This window comes from Zingiber officinale, chromosome 2A, assembly GCF_018446385.1.
Source record: "Zingiber officinale cultivar Zhangliang chromosome 2A, Zo_v1.1, whole genome shotgun sequence".
Lineage (NCBI taxonomy): Eukaryota > Viridiplantae > Streptophyta > Magnoliopsida > Zingiberales > Zingiberaceae > Zingiber > Zingiber officinale.
In genome coordinates, this window is record NC_055988.1 from 156331828 (window position 1) to 156351621 (window position 19794).

At 41.2% G+C, this 19794-nt stretch overlaps 1 protein-coding gene across 11 annotated transcripts; it reads left to right on the forward strand.

Moving 5' to 3' along the window:
* Positions 1 to 1512: 1512 nt before the first annotated feature.
* Positions 1513 to 13627, forward strand: LOC122042866 (phosphatidylinositol-glycan biosynthesis class X protein-like). 11 transcript variants are annotated; one of them, XM_042603225.1, is made up of 9 exons: positions 1513 to 2059; positions 2122 to 2224; positions 5820 to 5931; positions 6016 to 6051; positions 6131 to 6189; positions 10677 to 10750; positions 11601 to 12000; positions 12094 to 12248; positions 13199 to 13627. In XM_042603225.1, the coding sequence occupies exons 6-9, from the start codon at positions 10682 to 10684 to the stop codon at positions 13490 to 13492; spliced, it is 918 nt and encodes a 305-aa protein (XP_042459159.1). In that variant the 5' UTR covers positions 1513 to 2059; positions 2122 to 2224; positions 5820 to 5931; positions 6016 to 6051; positions 6131 to 6189; positions 10677 to 10681; the 3' UTR covers positions 13493 to 13627. The 11 variants fall into 11 exon arrangements, with proteins under 11 accessions (XP_042459159.1, XP_042459152.1, XP_042459158.1 ...); XM_042603223.1 differs by lacking the exons at positions 1513 to 2059; positions 2122 to 2224 and adding exons at positions 4239 to 4958; positions 5047 to 5109; XM_042603219.1 differs by lacking the exons at positions 1513 to 2059; positions 2122 to 2224; positions 6131 to 6189 and adding exons at positions 4232 to 4958; positions 5047 to 5109 and having other exon boundaries at positions 5981 to 6051.
* The last annotated feature ends 6167 nt before the right edge of the window (positions 13628 to 19794 follow it).

The window sequence follows — 19794 nt, forward strand, 5'->3', positions numbered from 1 at the left end:
CTATAAATAGTTGCTCCTTCTGATTATATTCTATATTTAATTGTTAATATTTACAAAAATAATTAATTCGTTGACCAAATTGCAAAATTTAGTTGATAACATAGATACATAGTCAAAAGAAAATTTTAGACTTTTGATTTGATGCCATCGATTAATTGACTAGAATTTTACAGTCAACATATAATTTGGCTGAAATAAAATAATTTTGATTTGCCAAATTGGTCAATCACATGCCCAAACAACCAAAATACACGGCCAAAGATACAATCAACGGAAAAGTCATACATAATTAGTTGATCATTTTTGCAGATGTAGTTGACCACTTTCTCAGTTAGTGAAACTTATCCAAGTTAGTCAACCAAGGTGTGTAGATTGATCGACCAAATGATTAGTAAGCAGTTGATCTAGATGAAGTGGTGCATGTGGCAGTCCGTTTACTCGATCAATATGCAGAAAGTGATCAACTAGATCAGTTGATTAACCAGAATGACAAAGTTAGTCAACCAATATTCAGATAACTAATAATGACTAAACCTCTCAGTTTGGTTGACTAGAATGACCAAGTTGGTCGACCAAATCATACCTAACAACGTCTATAAATAGTGGCTTGATGTTGCTCAATTAGGATGTCAACAAACTTTTAATGTTCGCGCATTACTTCCTTATATCAGCTCTCTACAGGCAACACAGTCCTCATATTTTTTAGTCAGTTTAATATTTTTATATTATGATTTATTAAAACAACTATCATGTTCTTAATTGCTTGTTTTACGATTTTGTTGCTTTTATGCTAAATTTCAAATCTTTTTTAAAGCTAAAAAATTTTAATACTATAATTATGACTTTGTAAAATGATTTTTCGCCTCTTAATAATTATAAAAAGATTTTTATATTAAGGAGTATTTCACCTAACAAATCATAGGCCGTGGAGTTTCTGATCTATATTAAATATTTGTGTCTCTTCTATCTTATCATTGCACTTATTTTCTTTAGTATTTAGAAAACACGTTTGATTTTAAAATTAACATTACCATTGAAAATCAATATTCTATCCGTTGCATATCTGATTTCAAAACATCCTTTTGAAATAGTCTTTCAAAATAGTCTATTTTTTTTTACAATTTAAAAATGCCATTCACCCTTTCTATAGAGTTTTTACATGATACTACAACATAATATTCTAGAAAGTTATATAGAATGATATTTAAAGAATGATAATATCCTAAATATGGATCTCAAATAATATCTATATTTTAACATTTTAAAAAGTTATTTAAAATTATCTTTGTAAAATATGACATCTAAATAATAATAAAATAGTAAAATTATTTGAGGAATAATTTTAATAAAATTTTTAAAAAATTTTTAATTTTTTTTTTAAAAATTTAATTATTAGAAATAATCTGTTTGAAATATCTTAAAAAAAATAATGAGTTAGATTGTGGAAGTTTAACCTAAGTTTAATTAATTACCGAAGGTTATAATATTATTATTTTTTCTTATTTTCTTCCTTTTCTCTCCCAAGCCGATCCCTTCCTTCTCCCCTCGCGCGACGCCGAACTCCTCCCCTCTCTTCGCCGAATTCCTCTCCTCATCTCACCACCGCCGAACCCTTCCTCTCTTCATCTCGCGCCGCCGCTACCTATTCCCGAACCTTTCCTCTTTCCCTCTCCTCTTCGCCGATCCCCCCTGCCGTCGTCTCCTTGTCGCGGAGGTTCTCACCGCGCCGATCGCCACGAGAGCACCGCCGGCAGCAGTCCTTATTTTCGCGCGTCTCTGCCCTAGAGCGATCGCCGCCTCCCCTGTGCTCTAGCGCCGGCACAGATCGCCCTCCTCTGCTGCGATTTGGCAGCACAACAGCCACACCCAAGCCCTAGCTTCTATGCACTACCGCCTCTTTCTTCTTGGTCTGATTCCGCTTGTATCCGTCTTCCTCTGCTCTGAGCCGGCGCCACCATCTTGACCTAGCGCCAGTAGTCGCAACCACCAGATCTTCTGCTCCGGTCATTGTTTTCCGACAGCACGGATCTCCGGCTGTGATTCAACAGAGAGGGCAAAGGTGGGTGAGTTGTTGAATTGATTCATGTTTAACTTAATCTGAATCAAGTGTGGAATGTTTAGGGAAATTTTGTTTGGGAGATCAGCCACCTCACCTTGCACCAGCTACCAGTTCTCGCAGCCAACGTCTTCAACTTTGGATCAACAGTGATACATCTAAATTTAGGTGAGTTTTAGAGGTGATTCCATTGTTACGCTGGATTGCGTTAGTGGTAATGGATTGTACAAGTTGGTTAGTTTGTATTAGGTTGATTATGTATAGATTTTAATCTAATTGAATAGTGGTACGATTAGGGTTAAGGAAACTAACCCTAGTTGACCGATGAATTAAATTTAGGTAGGGTTAATGTCTACGATCGATCAGGGTTTTTTCTAATTAGGTTTGGGTGTTTTATTTAACTGTTTAATTCATATGAATTTAGCTAAATAAAATATATATATTGATTGATGTAGGATTCTGATTCGAGACGAGTGTCTCGATGTCGGATTTGGTTTGATTCGATCTTCTTTTTGAGGCGGGTATCTCTTGACTTATTTTTTATGATATTGTTACTTTGATATGCGTAGTAATTTATAGCTAGTAGCAGTGATCATGCTTAGATTTGCCCTGGGTATGTCATTATTTGATATCTATAGTATGTTCTGTTTGTTGCTTGTTATGTATCCATGTTTATATCTCTTAATTATTGCCTTGTGTACCTTAGTTCCTAGAGGAAGTGACATACTTGGTTTCACTGAGTATAGGACTAGTTTTCTAGATTTTATTATCTGGCATGTGTACTTAGATCTGTGATATCTAGGTTATAGTATGATTTATTTTCTTGTTTGCTATATATTATGTGGAGGTGATTATGGCTAGGATTTACATGCTTAGTGTCATGCACCATCTTACATGATCGTATGTTGTGCGATTGTCGGCTCTATTATTGTTGAGCACACCGTCAGTTAGTTACATGATCTGCACACACAACCACTCATGGGTTAGTGGTATATCAGGCAGAGTGTGTGGCAGTTTGCTCTGCCAGTGCTCTGCTGGTCCACTCATGGGTAGCGTGACGCAGCGTGGTAGCACGACAGGGATTCCTCCTCTGGACTGTCTCAGGGAGACGAGAGCATTGCGCTCCTCCACTCTGATTGGGGTAGGAGGATAGGTGTACTCCGTCAGCATCTTGTCCACTCGATCACTCAGGAGCAGTGATGATAGCATAGTTGTCATAGCTCTACCCACTCGGTCTCACCATCGCGTGTGAGATGACTGATTGATGTCAGGGGTGACACATGTCATTTTTGCATCATATGCATTGATTGCATTTATTGTTTGTGATTGCTGCAATTTGTTTGCTGCATTTTGGTGTTGCATATGATTGACATGCATACAGGAGACATTATATATCTGGTCTGATATCCCTTACATCTGGATAGGAGGTCCTGGTGAGTACAGTTATTCTTTTGTTATCTTTTCAGTTTGCATTTCTTATTATTGATCAGAAGACTGTACTCCATGATTATTACTGATAGTTATATCTTACTAGGCATGCCAGCTTGATATCCGCTGAGTTCTTTGAACTCACACGGTTGAGCTATTTCTATTTCAGGTAGCAGGTAGATTTTTGGAGTCGCTTGGAGTATCCTGTCTGCCGGTTCCCACGTCACGTCCGAAGACCTGTTTTTGGTTTTCATTTATACTTTAATTGGTCTATGTTTTTGGTTTACTTAGCAATGTAAATTTAGGTTTTGGTTTCGGAGTGTCTGATGTGGTGTTTTGTATTGTTTGTTGTGTTGTGTAAGTCTAGCCGGTTAGCAGTCTTGTTTTTGGTTTGTAATGATTTTCTATCGTTTTCGCTGTGTTTTTGGTATTTTGATCCAGCCGAGTGGGCTGTTAGATATATATATAAATGTGTAGTTGTATTTTTTTGTTGTTACAGTCGAGTGGGCTGAATTTAAGCTGCATGGTTGTGTATATATTCCAGTCGTGTGTGGCTGATGTATATCTGTGGATGTAGAAATGATTCAGATTGTCACTGGTACATGACAGATGTTATCGGATTTTTCTCTGGCTAGAACTTCTCGGGGTGTGACAATCTCAAAGAAGGATCTAAAAGAAAAATAGTAGATCAAGGTTATAGGCCAAATCTCTTTTGGGCTTAAAAGTGGGTGGGCTGTCAATAGGAGGGAGGGAAAGGGGGGGGGGGGTGCTCAATGTTAGAAAGATAAGTTTAGGTTGTTTTGCCTCAAATACAATACTAAAACTAGTTACCCCTTAAAAATATTTTACTCCTGTTTGCTTTTATCATTGGTTACTACGGGTGCAAATGAATCAAGTTAGCTTGTGAGCTTTTTGAAATAGTTACCCCTTGAAAATATTTTCCTCCCGCTTGCTTTTGTCATTGGTTATTACGGGTGCAAATGAATCAAGTTAGCTTGTGAGCTTTTTGAACCCATTTGCACCCATTGTTTCATTTGCACCCATTGGTTATGCAACAACACGGATGCCTGTTCCTTGGGCAATGATGCAATGGTTAGGCCCTCCAATGGATAAATAAGGGCCAACTAAAAAAAACACGGATGCTTGGATTTGAACAAATGATATATTTGTTCTTCACCCAAAGTCTATCCACCCTAGGCGTTGTCTGAAAAAGAAAACAAAAGATTGTTTTGGCGGTAGTCTCCTCTCAATCTCTAGGTTCGTATTCCTCTATTTCTCTCTTTTCTTGTCTTTTTGTTCGACTTTGATGCTAAATTTGTTACATTTTGATTGTTGCGGTATCTGTATGAACATTTCGAGCTAGGGTTGCTAACTTGCAGTTTTTTTTGTTGTTGTTGGAACTGGTGCTGAATTGTGGGATCTTCTCGGATGTCTGATCTGATGGGCTCCTTTTTCGGTTTCTTAACAATTGCCTGTATGGTCATTGCCTTTGTTTTTTCCCTTCTTCTATGAAAGGAAAAAAAAATGTTAAATCTAAATATAGACGATGCTTCTTTTATTAGGAATTTGGACGAGGTGATGGTGACAAGAAGTGGTATGATATTATATTGCCTTTTGTTTACTGGGTAAGTAGCGTAGCATTTCTTTAAATTAGATAAATTACCCGTTTGGACTGCAAAATCCTATTCAAATGAATGCCTTTGCAATTAACTGAATGGATAGTGCTAGTGTGAACGTCTTAACTTGTTCCAAAGGTTGTATAAAATACAGGGCGACTTGTAAACTTATGTGCTGCATCCGTGAACACCAGTGGAGGGAAGGGTGGGATTTCCATAGTGCATATGATTGAAGATAGTTTTTGTCACATAATTTTACATTTGTCTTTGTTGGTTTCCTTGTGAAGTATGTCTGCAGCCATGATTGTAGCCAAAATTATAATGCCATTTCAGTAACTAGGAATTAGGATACTTTGCTCATTGTTTCTCATTTCTTTAAGGAATATTTTACTGAGGTAGTTTGCTATATATGTGATTTTCTTCTTGATGTTTTATGTGATGCTGGCCACTTGCTCCCTTTAAATTTTGAGAAAAATATTCCTTGTACGTTATGTGCTAGTATGTATTTTAGTCTTCTGCTTCTCCCTGACCTTGTTTTTTAGCAACAGCTACATGTCGAATATATCTTGATTTTCAATCAAACTTACACCATCCTATGGCCTATGTCAACAGGCAGTGTTTCATGCTGCATAGTAGTCTTCCCTTTATCATTTTCTGCACTCTCTTATGTAATTGGAACCTTTATAGTGCTAATTTTCTTTCCGCCTACTTCATTGCAGAAAGGGTTTGCACTGAATTTTTTCTCCTTTACCTTGTTTCGGTGACCAAGCCATTTGACCTATTTCTAAGCCTTAGGAAGATGAAGTTTCTGGAAAACACTCCTTTGGACAGGTGATTCTAATATGCTGCATGTGTTACTAAACTTTAATTTGTTACTCAGCATAAATCTTTTCTTAAATCATCTAAACCTGGGAGAGAGTACCATCAAAGGGAACCTTGAAGCCTTCTCATGTAAGATTTAGTGCGACTTGTATGATTTTTGGTATTATATAGTTAAAATTTAATTACACATTTTTTTATTGTTGTTTAGGTAAACAAATTGGGACAGATAGCATGCTTTCTTTTAGCTTAGAGCAGGAGGTGCAACATGTATCAATCATTATTTCAAATATGATGATTTTTCTTCTATCTCTGAGTCCGTTTATATATGTCATGCTTAGTAATAGTATGCACATGTCATATTTATGCAATACACACACACACACACTGAAAGACTTTGTAGAAATATTAAGTATTTAACTTGGGATATTTATGGTTGTTTCCTTTGCATTGAATGCAGTTTGTTAAAATATATTTTGCCCCATATAAGTGTAATAACTTAAACAATGAAACAAATAACGCAATTTTTTTTTGTAGAAAATAAATTGAAGATAATTTCATATTGGTGTATCCACAATTAAAAGAAATAAATAAAATTTTCAATATTGCATCAACTTTAATAAATTAAAGATTTGATTTGATCGTTGTTTTATAGAGTTGAATGTTGGACTATGAAGTGAGTACACGAGCAGAAAATGAGTCACAAAGATGAAGATGTCAAGGTGGATGTGCTGATATATAAAGATGGGCATGATAAAAAAATAAGAACATCAAACACTAGTTGGGATGACGTATATTAAGAAAAAACTCTGAGAAACATATTTAGAGGATTGTATGAACATGTCCTTAGGCGATCAATAAATGCTCCGGTCATGTGAGACCATGGCAAATATGCTCATTAATCGAGGAGGAAGAGGGAGACCAAAGATGATTTGGATAACAACAATAAAATAGGATAAAATTTATTTAAATATAGATGATGATATAGTAGGGGATAAAACCCAATAATATATGAGTGATTAGTAGTGAAATTTGATTATCATTTCCTTTGATCTCCATAAATTATTATGTTTTATGTACTATCTTTCTTATACCCATGGAGGAATTTGTACTCACTATTTGTTTCCTTTGACCTCCAAGTTAGTAGATAGAGGAAATGTTATGTTGACTATCCTTATCATTGCTAAAAAATCCTAGCTTGCTAGTTCCTCTTGACTTCAAGTTATTTGGTTACTCTTTTTGGTGTTTCATTTTTTCTTCTTTTCTTTTTGAACCTTTGATTTTTGGTTAAAAATATTTACCTCATTTGGTTTTGGTATTGGTATGTATACATGAACAAGCATACATGCATTAACATTTAGTAATTTATCGATTTGTATATTGCATTGATATTTTTGTTTGAGGATGTAACGACCAGAGTGAAGACTTCAGGCGAAGTAACTGAAGTATTTTCAATAAAGAAAGGGTTGTATCAAGGATCAACTCTAAGTTCCTATTTTTTTATACTAATTATGGACGAATTCACTGCACACATTCAAAATACAGTACCTTGATGTAGATGAAACACGTAAATGAGTAAATGCTAAACTAGAATCTTGGTGGGAAATACTAGAAGGGAAAAATTTTAGGCTTAGTAGAATAAAGACAGAATATATGGAATTTAAGTTTATCAGTATTAGATGTAATGAGACAAATTGTTAAGATAGGTGATGATGAGTTGCTTGGAACTGAGAGCTTTAAATATTTACGGTCATTTTTGCAAAACGATGGAGGGATTGAGAGAGATGTCTTACATAGAATACAAGTATGATAGTTAAAATGGAGGAAAGCATCGAATATTTTATGTGATCGTAAAGTACTTTTAAAACTTAGAGGAAAGTTCAACAAAATCGCAGTTAGATCTATTATGTTATATGGAACTAAATGTTGAGCTATGACTCGAGCACATGAGTAGAAGATGAGAGTTGCAAACATGAGGATGTTAAGGTGGATGTGTGGATACACAAGGATGGACAGAATAAGAAATGAGAGCATTAGAGAGAAAGTCGGAGTTGCATTTATTGAGAGAAACTCTGAGAGACACGTTTAAGATGGTACGGGCATGTACTTAGACGATCAATAATTGCTCCAGTTAAGTGATATGAAATTATGACAAACACGCATATCAAACGAGGAAGATGAAGACCAAAAAAGACTTGGTTAGCAATAATAAAACAAGATAAAATTTATTAAGTATAGATGTTGTTATAATAGGGGATAGAGCCCTATGACATAAAAGGATCCATATAGCCGACCTTACCTAGTGGGATAAGGCTTGATTGTTGTTGTTGTATTGATACTTTTGTTTGGTTAAATGAGTTTTGTCTTCCTACTTATATTATCACTAAGGGGTACCTTTCCGGAATGAGACAATTTTATTGGTATTAGAGTTTGGTTTGTGGTTTTTGGTAATGAGATTTGTATTATGGATTTTAAGGTTTAGGGATTCATATTTTGGATTTTCGAGATTTGTGATTTATAAATATATGAGTTTTGTGTTTAGGGATATTCTTTCGATTTATGATTTTTTTTCGAGTTTTGGACCTCTAGGCAAGCAAGAGATATCTCTGAGCTATAAAAAAAATTAATGTGCATCTTTAGTTGTTGTCTTACTCTTTTTAATTTGACTATTTATTTGGGTCATGGTAGGACATGCCATGTAGTAAGGACCGCAACTCCTTTTCTCACAGGTTCCATCTTCACCTTGAACTCGATCGAGAGGAAGGTGCTGGTTTTAGATTTTAATTCAGTTTGCTTGGCCTTGGCTGTAGCTATTGGTTTGCTTCTGGCTGATTCATTCTTGGTTTTGTTTTGGACTGAGATCACCTCATTTCACATGTTCATAGGTCATTTAGTCATCATACACTTGAAACCTAAAGACCTTTTCTTGCGTTGGTTTGGTGGCCTATTCCAAATATCTTGACAATTTTGAATTTGTGCACTGGATTAATAATATTTTCTGGCATTAATCTTACATGATCTCATAACAATTTGGAAACACGGGAGGAAAATATAGAAAAATTTAGTTATGAACCAGAATTTTTCATTTTTCTGTAGGAGCGTTGGGACTTGGGTATTTCCGGATGACTTATCATCATAATAAATTTTAATAACAAGCCCTTCAACACTAGTCTCTTGAATATCCATTATCACACCTTTTTTTTCTCATGCTGCATTATCTATTGCAGCAGCTGTAAAAAATTGTTTCCAACTTTCTATCCCATATCCTTTATCCAACTTTGTCAAATTCATGAGCCAACTTGTTACTTGTGTGGGTTTAGGAATTGACACTTAGACCTAGTCAGAAAGGACCTAGATGTGTTACTGAACCCTAGTTCTCATAGACTTGTTTATGCACTTGTGATTTGTGAATTCTAAGTGGTTTCCAGAGTCCATTCAGCTGTAGTTGAATTATGTGGTTGTTGAGCCAATTTAAGCTTGTTAAACATTAGCTGTCTAGTTTTGACTATTCCGTTTGTTCATGTTCAGCAGGCATAACCTCTCACTCAACTTTATTTTTTCTTGTTTGCTGTCTTCATCTCGTCTTGTTCTACAACAATCCTTTTCTTCTCTAGTTTCTCCATCCTTCAATTTTTCACCATGTTGTCACCTTCTCATCAGCTGTCTTTCTTCTACTTTGTCCTGATTTTGTAAGTTGCCTAGTTCAGTTTTGGCTTCTACTGTATTTCTGAATTCCAAATGTCAGATGACTTGAACCCATTCATACTATGCTAGTTTCATATTTTGTCATACTTGTATTAATATTATCAAGCCGGATTAGAGATTGACTATATGGATGTTCTTAGATTGACATTAACCTGTTACTTGATATGATTTCCCAGATATGTGATGGAAATAATAATTAGTAGTGAGATTTGATTATCTTAGGTTTCCTTTAATCTCCATAAATTATGATGTTTATACCCACGGAGTAGTTTGTACGCACTACCTGCTTTCTTTGACTTCTAGGTTAGCAAATAGAGGAAATGCTACATTGGCTATCCTTTGCGTTGCTCATAGATCCTAGTTTGTCTGTCTTGCTTGACATTGTGTTATTTGGTTTCTTTTTCTATTGTTTTGTTTTTTTTTTCTTTTCTTTTTGAACCTTTGATTTTTGGTTAAAAATATTTACCTCATTTAGTTTTGGTATGTACACATGAACATGCATTAACATTTAGTAGTTTATCGATTTATGTATTGCATTGATATTTGTGTTGGGTTAAATGAGTTCCGTCTTCCTACTTATATTGCCACTAAAGGGTACCATTCGGTCTAACGGAATTATACCCCTGTTTCGTGACAATTTTTAAAAGATTATTTTATTTTTTAAAAGTTAATTTGAATTTTTATTGTGAAAAATTGAGTCATTATTTGACGAAGAATAAGTCTTGTTGTCAATCTATAAAGAAGAGTTAGGATCCAAACATCCCATGTATTAGATATATTTAAATTAACACAGTTTCAATTTTCTTTTCTTTGAGTGTGAATTGCCAAATTGTTTTTCTGTTGCTACATCAATTGGTATCAAAGCCGTTCAGTAGCTCTCTCTCTCGCAATATCCATTTGAGTGTCATATCAATCAAGCATGGTAGATTGCTATATCTTAGCCCTTGATTTAATTTGAAAATTTTGTGTTTCTACTTGATACAATGATAAATTTCTGCGCCCTTCTGCTTTTACAGTGATTCTCTTTTAACAAAGATTTATGATTTATGTAGGGATCATGTGCCATCTCACTATGAAGAACTTTGTCCTATTTTTGTTTATCTTCATGGTACCATCAATTCCGAAGGTCAGGATTTGTCATTGCTACTTATTCACTTCTTTTGTTTTTGAATTACTGCTCTTTAAATATCACACCTGTAGTTTTACCAATAATGTTGTTGGTATTTTCAGATTGTATTTTGTTGGATTCTATGTTGTATATTAATTTCTTTCTAAATAGGTTGGCAATTAGCATAACTGCCTACCTACAACAACAACAACAACAACAACAACAACAACAAAGCCTTTTCCCATTAGGTGGGATCGACTGCATAACCGCCTACCTATGGATGGAATTATAATTTTGGCCGTTGATTGTAGCCAATGATTAACTTGTGCTGTTAGTGTTTGCCTGCTGATCAATACATGGCAAGAATGAAGAAGGATAGGGAATCTAGTAGTCGAAGCTGCAACTATCCCATTATTCCTTGATTTAATACTGGCTACTATATGAATGTCTTCAAAACTATAAATAGTTTACCTAAATGTAGTTGCATCAATTGCAAAAGTTCTCCTTATTGAGTAACTGAAACCAAGGCAAAGTCAATTGTAAAAGATCTTCAATGCACAATGAACACTAGAATATATCCATATAATCCATTCAAATATAGCAACTGCAATACTTTATTTGTTCCTGAAACCATCCTACTGGGCATTATCCTGTAGTACTAATTTCACAAATAAGTTCAATATGGAATTTGCTTATTTCCATCGACATGTTGCAGTTCAGGCCTTCTAGTGTTGTTCGACATTTGCATGCTTAATGTGGATATCTAATTTTGATTGATTTGTGAATTTTAGTAGCTTGTTGTTTTCTTTTAGCATCTCTTTTCCTTTTCCTTTGATTCACATTCTGTATATATGATCATTTATCACAGGCCAACAGTTATAATGAAAATGTTGACCTTGCTGGAAATAATAGTCCAAGATTTGTTGGCTGTTGGCCATGCTTCTGGCCTTATCTTGCAAGCTCATTCTTGCAACATGGTACCACATTTGAATCAGATTTTCATGGTTACTTAGCTCAAGAATTTGGTATAAGTGATACCTGTAAAGGGCTCGCTAGTAATATTGGCACTCTTGGTATTTTGAACCTTGATCGGAAACTTAATGGTGAAGGATCTCATCGACACATAATTTCCACCTTGAGGTTCTTGAACCAAGCAGATATTAATTCTTTGGTTGGTACTCAAGAGTGCGAAGCAGTTATCATTGAAAGACTTCCAGTTGGTATCTTTGCCGATCCATTTGAGTTACAACATCTTGTTAACCACAAAGGTTGCTGAAACTAAAGTGTGCTTACATTTTGCATGTCATTTTCAATTTTTTTATTTTCTTGTTCAATCATTTACATTCTCATCATTTTTGCAGTTTATTCAGATGTGGCTGTATTTGGCGATAAAAATTTAGAACTGCCCTCTTCACTTTCAAACAGGTCCATTGTTGAGATTCATATGATCATTGGCAATGAAAATTCATCGAGTGCTGAGACTATAGTACAACTTCCACTTCATGCTAGATATCCGGTGAGTTTAAAATCGAAGAATCTTATTGGAATAACAAATACGTTGTATATGATTAATTTCTTCTAGAAATATGTACAGTCATTTTTTCTTTCTTCACTCTAACTACGGTATAAATTTCATCTTGGTCATTTAAAGGGACTGATTTAATGGGCTTAGAATGAGCAATTGCTTTTACTATTAGATTTAAAATTAGGCATCAATTAAACAAGTCAATTGTATCAAAAGTTAAAATAAAATGTAAGTCGTCAGAAGTAACTCCAATGTGTCACCATGCAGCACCTCTGAAAATTCACATGTTAGTTCTATTTATACTTTTCTTAAACATCAACTAATATTACAGATGCATCATATTTATTAGTAGGTGGTTTATTGCTATTTATAATGTCAAAAGAATTGTTTTTTATTGGCAGAAATTTACTTAATCTATAAGATAGGAAAATTATGAAACATTGTGGCAAAAGGCGATTTGCTCACCCCCAACGTCTCCGCCAACCCGTCCCTAGGCTAACACGGAAGAGGTAAATCACGGGGGTTACTAGCCCAGACAATGACTAGTGCATAGGGGAGTGCAGGAATCTGGCTACCAACTAGAATTTGACCCCCAGATCTTATTGTGGCAACACCCCATGCACTAGCCACTAGTCCATCCCGAGGGGACGGAAAATTATGAAATATGGTTATATGCCAAATGGTTCCCTTCCTTTTTGTTATTATTGCATCTGTACCTCCTTCCCTTCTTTGTTCTCTTAGCCTTGATGTTTCAATTTTGTTAGTTTTGTTACACTTTTACATAATAGATGTGCTAAATAGCATTTCACAAATCAAGTTATAAACTGGCTGAACATGGTCGTTTCCTTTTCTGCATGCTAGTATTTTGCATGACTTGCTTTGCAACCCTGTCCAATTGCTAAGATTATCTCTAAACCCTCTAAATGCCTGGTTTCTTGCAGCCCCTTGATGGCAGTGGTTATATGAAAGTCAAATTGGAAAGCCCAGAATTGTTTCTACGTTGCAGGCCGAAAAGCTTGAAGTTAGAGCCATGTTTGTGGACACTCATTGAATTGAATGCTAATGCTGGATCAGTGAAGACAGTTGCGTGGCATGTCCCCGCAGGGAATGATGCACACAGAAACATTGTAGCCATTGCAACTTTTGCTTCCGCATTGATTTGTGCTCTTTCAGTCTTTGTATTTACTATATATTTCTCCAAGAACAACTTCGTCCTAGTGCCTCCAGTCTTCTGAGGAAATGGTATTACTCTTGTTTTACCCTTCTAATTGTTCATGAGCACTCTTTTAATTGTTATTTTTGTAATTATCTTCTTTAGCACGTATGATTTTATATTTTAATAAAATGTTTGATTGCCTTTTCAGTACAAATATATAACTTAAATCGTGATCTTAAATGTGATCGAGTGCATAGATTACATAGGAGTTCCTGTGTATTGCGAATCTCTATTAATCATTTTAGTTGTGCATAATCCTATTTGTTTGGTATTAGTTAATAATTTAGAATATTGTGAATAAGTTTTGATCCTGTCCGAACCAAGAGTCAGCGGACGCTGGGCACGTGGCGCTCTCTGCTGGATCCTCGAGTGCTCCGGCGAACCTGCAACAAAACCGAGCCGGGAGGGGTGTCCCGGCGACGGTCCTCCGACGCTCAAGTCAGGTAAGTGGTGGAGAAAGTGGCTGCCCAATTTGTATTATGCGTACCTTTGGCGAAGTAATAGCCTCTTTATATAGGACGGAGAAGGAACTGATGCACGCCCACCGAGGTGCGTACGTGTCAACAACCCATACCACGGTATGCACTTGTCAGAGAGCTTACCTGACACCATGCTGCCACAGTCCGAGCATGTTCTTTGATGGGACGGCAGGACCACCCGTTGTCAGACTAGAAGTATGGCACAACCATACGACTTGACTGCTGTCAGAAGGGGGTGCCCGGCCCGCCGGGCGGGCGATGAACGTCGTCCGGACGGCCTTGATTCTTTGCGCCGTCCGGGCGGCACCTCCTTCCGCTCGGTCATTACGCACTGCTTTATTTGAGCGTCGGACCCCTGGTCCCTACCAGGGTGCCTTTTACTATCAGATTTCCCTTTCTTCTGAGTCCGGTCGGCTCGCCCTTGGACCTTTGACCTCCCCTCAGCGTTGACTCCTTATGGGGTTCCGGATTTTTACCGCCGGATCACTTGCCTTCCTCTCGAGTCTAGTCGAAGGAGGCAAAGTCCGACTGACTGAACTGCCGATCTGTCGAACAATGATCATTGCCTTAGGCCGCTCGGCCAGGCATAAAGATGCTCATCCGTGCGGTGATATCTGTCTGTCCGGCGATACTTTGTCCATGCCTTGTATTTTCTGGGAATCGATGTCCGTTGTTCTCCCACACTACCCATCACGTGCTCTGCGCACGGTAAGGGGAGCTCATTAAATGCGGCTAGTAACCGGCTGACACGTGGCGACCGTGCATTTGTCAGAGTATGGCGGTTGCGTCACTTCCGATGGGACAGTCGCCGTTTGAAACGGACGATCCGATGACAACCTCGATATCGACGACCTGGATCGGACGGTGGAGATCGTTTCCGGGCGGCGATATAAGACCCTTGACTTCGTTTCCACCGCATTTCGTCTTCTTCGTTTCCAGACTCCTGTCATTCCCCCTCTCGCCGGCGACTTTGTTCTCAGACTTTCCGACGATCACACGGCTTCTTCCGGTCATCTTCCTCGCCTGTAAGAGCCTTTTTCTCGCTTCAGACGCATTCTTCTTTCTGTTAATCATCCTTTTCAGCCGGTTTTCTTCCATTGCTTGAACCATCCTCTTCTATCCCGCATTCTGGCCTTTCGATCATGACCAGTACCTCGCAGTCAACCGGCGGTGCTCCGGGTCTTTGGTACTCGAACATGGAAAGTCGGTTCGACGAGGAAGACGCCATGCGCCTCACTCGAGCATATGATCTACCGACCGACCACGAAATAGTGTTAGCCACGCCTTCCGATCGGCCTAACGATCCTCCGCCCGGCACTGTTGTCTTCTTCCGGGATCAATTCCTGGCCGGACTACGTTTTCCTCCTCACAAGTTTTTCTTAGAAGTTTGCAACTATTTCCGCATTCCGCTCGGCCAAGTAGTTCCTAATTCTATTAGGTTGCTGAGCGGAGTGGTAGTTTTGTTCAAACTGAACGGCATTCCCTTAACCCCAAAAATCTTCCACTACTTCTACTATCCCAAGCAAGCCGAGTGGGGCACCTTTGTTTTCCAATCTAGGATAGGCTTCGTCCTTTTCGATAATATGCCGAGCTCCAACAAACACTGGAAGAAGCATTTTTTCTATATACGCTTTCCCGAGCGGCCCACTTTCTGCACCAAGTGGCAGACGGCTATGCCTGCGCAACCGGAGCTCGGCAAGTTTAGAGGTGACGCAGACTATCTCCATGCAGCCGAACAGCTAGTCGGTCAGCGCTACCACATTGACAAGATGCTTCTCCCAGGAGTAATGCATATATTCGGCTTGTCTTCTACACCAGCCGATCTGCCTTGTAGCATGAGTAAGCTTCCCTATCTTCCCCTTTATTTTGTTCTAACTGATTTATTCTCTGCTTCTGCAGCTGAGGTCATGTGGCGGGCCAGAGCCACCGAGAAGCTCAAACTGAAGGCCGCTCGGATTGAGGCGGTGACGAGCCAGGAGGCCGCCGAACGGGGCATTGCTCCGGCTGATCCGGCCGGCGAAGAAGGTGAGGGGACGCCAACGGTCCCAGAAGCCCCGGACGCCCCTGCCCCTCCTGATGAGGCCACGGGCAATATAAAACCTGCGAGTGAAGCTGAAGTGGAGGGCCGTTCGGCCGATGATGTGCCGCTGCGCGCTCGGAAACGCCGGCGACCGGAATCCGCACCTGCCTCTACACTTGATGAGCCACAACCTGAGCGGGGTGCAGATGCGCCGGTGCTGTCCGGAACAGTTTCTCTAGAGAGTACCCCGACCCCTCAGGATTCTCCGAGGGCCAGCTTGGAAGTGCCGCCGTCCAGCCCGTCGAGGACTTGACGACGTCTCAGGCGTTTAGGCGAGCTACCCACCTCTTCTGCTGGCGGGCCATCTCAGAGCGGGCCGAGCGGCCAGAATTTACTTAAAACCGTTCTGCGCCTCCCTTCAGAGGCGTACATGGCTGCCGCCGATCGGTCGGGCAGATGATCACCCTGACGGGCCCTCTCGCACAGGCTTGGATAGATGCTCGGAGTCGGATAGCTAAGTTGACTCCCGGGCAGCTCGGTGACAGCAACCTTCAATCAGCCACCGGGGTATAGCCCTTCCCCCTCTTCTCTCTCTTATTTGAAGTTTTTACCCTGTTCGTGTTTGCTAGCAGAACTGGGTGGAGCAGATCGCCATTAGCGATCGGTTGGCCGAGCTGGAGGAGGAACTGAAGAAACAAAAAACAGCGGGGGACGCCAGGCAGTCGACGACCGCTCTGGAGAAGGCCAAGAAATCACTAGAAGCCGAACGGAAACGAGTCTCTGATCTGGCGAGCAAGGTCGTTCGGCTTGAAACAATGATTAAGCAGCGAGACAAGGAGATCCAGACGGCGACCACTCGGAAGCAACAGGCCATCAACGATATGGACCACATGAAGGTGGAGATCCGGGGGCTGGAGCAACGCATCAAGTGTTGGTGCCATCGAAAAAGAGAGCCGCTCGGCTGATCTCCAAAGATTCGATGGAGACTTGAAGGATCTCCAAGCTGCTAGCGACGCTGCCCATGCCGCGCTCAAGGAGTATCAAGAGGGGGAGTCGGCCCGCTCGGACGAAGTGAGGAAGGCGTTCCTCCGCTCGGAAGGCTTCGGAGAGAAGTTTACCGACAAGATATCCCTCACGTTCGAGGAGGCCATCAAGGCGGCGGTGGGCTATCTGAAGACCAAAGGTCACCTGTCTACCGAGCTGACTATCCCCCCCGAGGATCTGGCGAGCGTGATGGACGCCATCCCCGACGCTCTTTTTGATTTCGATGTGTGAGGAGCGTTTCTGTAAACTTTTTTGAATTCCCGCCGTTCGGCCCCGCTTATCTATGTAATGACTTTTTTGGCTTGCATATTAGATAATCTTATGCTCCTTTCTATTTTAGCAAGAAATTTTTCCCTCGTCCCAACTTTAAGTGTCTCTCGATATTTATCGTCGGATCTTGACGGCGCGGATATTTATAGCCGGTCGGCGCGGCTCTCGATTTTTAACGACGGGGCTCGTCGGTTCGTCCGCCCGGACTCCTTATAGGCCTCCGCCCGGTTCGCGGTCTTTATCGTCGGAGCTCGACGGCGCGGATATTTATAGCCGATCGGCGCGGCTCTCGATTTTTAACGACGGGGCTCGTCGGTTTTCCGCTCGGTTTTTATAGCCGGTCGGCGCGGCTCTACGGTTTAACGTCTGGGCTAGACGGCGCGGATATTTATAGCCGATCGGCGCGGCTCTCGATTTTTAACGACGGTGCTCGTCGGTTTTCCGCTCGGTTTTTATAACCGGTCGGCGCGGCTCTACGGTTTAACGTCTGGGCTAGACGGCGCGGATATTTATAGCCGATCGGCGCGACTCTCGATTTTTAACGACGGTGCTCGTCGGTTTTCTGCTCGGTTTTTATAGACGCCGGCTCGTCTCACGATATTTATCGTCGGAGCTCGACGGCGCGGATATTTATAGTCGATCGGCGCGGCTCTCGATTTTTAACGACGGGGCTCGTCGGTTTTCCGCTCGGTTTTTATAGCTGGTCGGCGCGGCTCTACGGTCGAGCGACCTTGGCCTTCCTTTCAAGTCTAGCTTGGATAATTACCCCCTGGTCGAACGGCTCAGGGTCCACTTCGTCGAGTATCTTGGCTCGGATAATATACCCCCTTCCGAATGGTACGGGGCTTCCGTTTTTAGAGCGCTTGGCGCCAATTTGATCCGTATACCTCCGGCCGAGCGGCTCGGGGCCTTCGTTTTAGGCAATAACCTCCCTCTATCATCCTGAACAGCGCAGGGCTTTGGTTTCCTTCCTGCCACACTAGTATGCAGCCCGGCCGAACAGCTCGGGGTCTTCGATTTCGAACGCTGCTTATATTCTATACGCAGCCCGGCCGAACGGCCTGGGGTCTTCAGGTTCGAGCTCCCGGCTCGGATATAAACCTCCCGGCCGATCGGCTCGGGGGCCTTCGGGTTCGAGCTCCCGGCTCGGATATAAACCTCCCGGCCGATCGGCTCGGGGGCCTTCGGGTTCGAGCTCCCGGCTCGGATATAAACCTCCCGGCCGATCGGCTCGGGGGCCTTCGGGTTCGAGCTCCCGGCTCGGATATAAACCTCCCGGCCGATCGGCTCGGGGGCCTTCGGGTTCGAGCTCCCGGCTCGGATATAAACCTCCCGGCCGATCGGCTCGGGGGCCTTCGGGTTACGATGATAATGCCTTATATTCGCTCTTTTGACTTTTCATCTCTGCATTTCAAGTATTTAGTCGAAAAATGAAATACACAGGGTGATTTACAGTGATACACCTTTCACCTCGCCCGGTAAGGCTGGAGGTGGTTCGCGCTCCACGGCCTATCTAGCCGTCCTCGTCCTCCAGATAATACGCGCCCGAGCGGAGCTTTTCGATGATTTTGAAAGGGCCTGCCCATGGAGCTTCAAGCTTGCCGACGTCGCCGACCGGCTTGACTTTCTTCCAGACAAGATCGCCGACTTGGAACGATCTAGGAATTACGCGCCGGTTGTAGTTTTGCTTCATCCGCTGACGGTATGCCATCAGCCGAACGGACGCCTTTGCCCTCTGCTCTTCTACCAAGTCCAGCTCCATGTTTCTTCGTTCGGCGTTGTCATCATCATAGCTCTGGATCCGGGCTGACTTAACGCCGACTTCGACCGGTATGACAGCCTCACCGCCATATACCAAATGGAATGGTGTGACTCCCGTCCCTTCTTTTGGCGTCGTTCGGATGGCCCACAAGACGCCTCGACACTTCATCCCCAACTCCTCCCAAATGGTCGGTAGCCGAGAATCTGAAGAATTTCGGTTGGCGACTTGACCCGTTGCTCGAGGATAGGCCACGGACGTGAAATGTTGCTCAATCCGTAGCTTTTGCACCAATCCTCTAACATCTTCCTTGTGGCCGCCCGTTGTAGGACACTAGTCGGCGAGGATGCCAAACCAAATGATGTGTTGCCGGATGAATTTTTAACCATTTGTTCAGTGATCTTTGCGGATCGGCCTCCACCCACTTGGAGAAATAGTCTACCGCCACTAGTAAAATTTCCTCTGCCCGTCGTCATCGGAAATGGACCCACAATATCCATTCCCCATTGATCGAACGGGCATGAGATGGTTGATGCCTTCATCTCCTCTGCCGGTCGGTGGGAGAAGTTGTGATACTTCTGGCATGAAAGGCATGTAGATACTGTCCGAGCAGCATCTGTTTGTAAAGTTGGCCAAAAGTATCCGGCCAAGAGGATCTTCTTGGCCAATGAGCGTCCGCCCGGATGACCCCCGCATGATCCTTGATGTACTTCCTGGAGGATGTAAGCTGAGTCCTCCGAGCTTACACA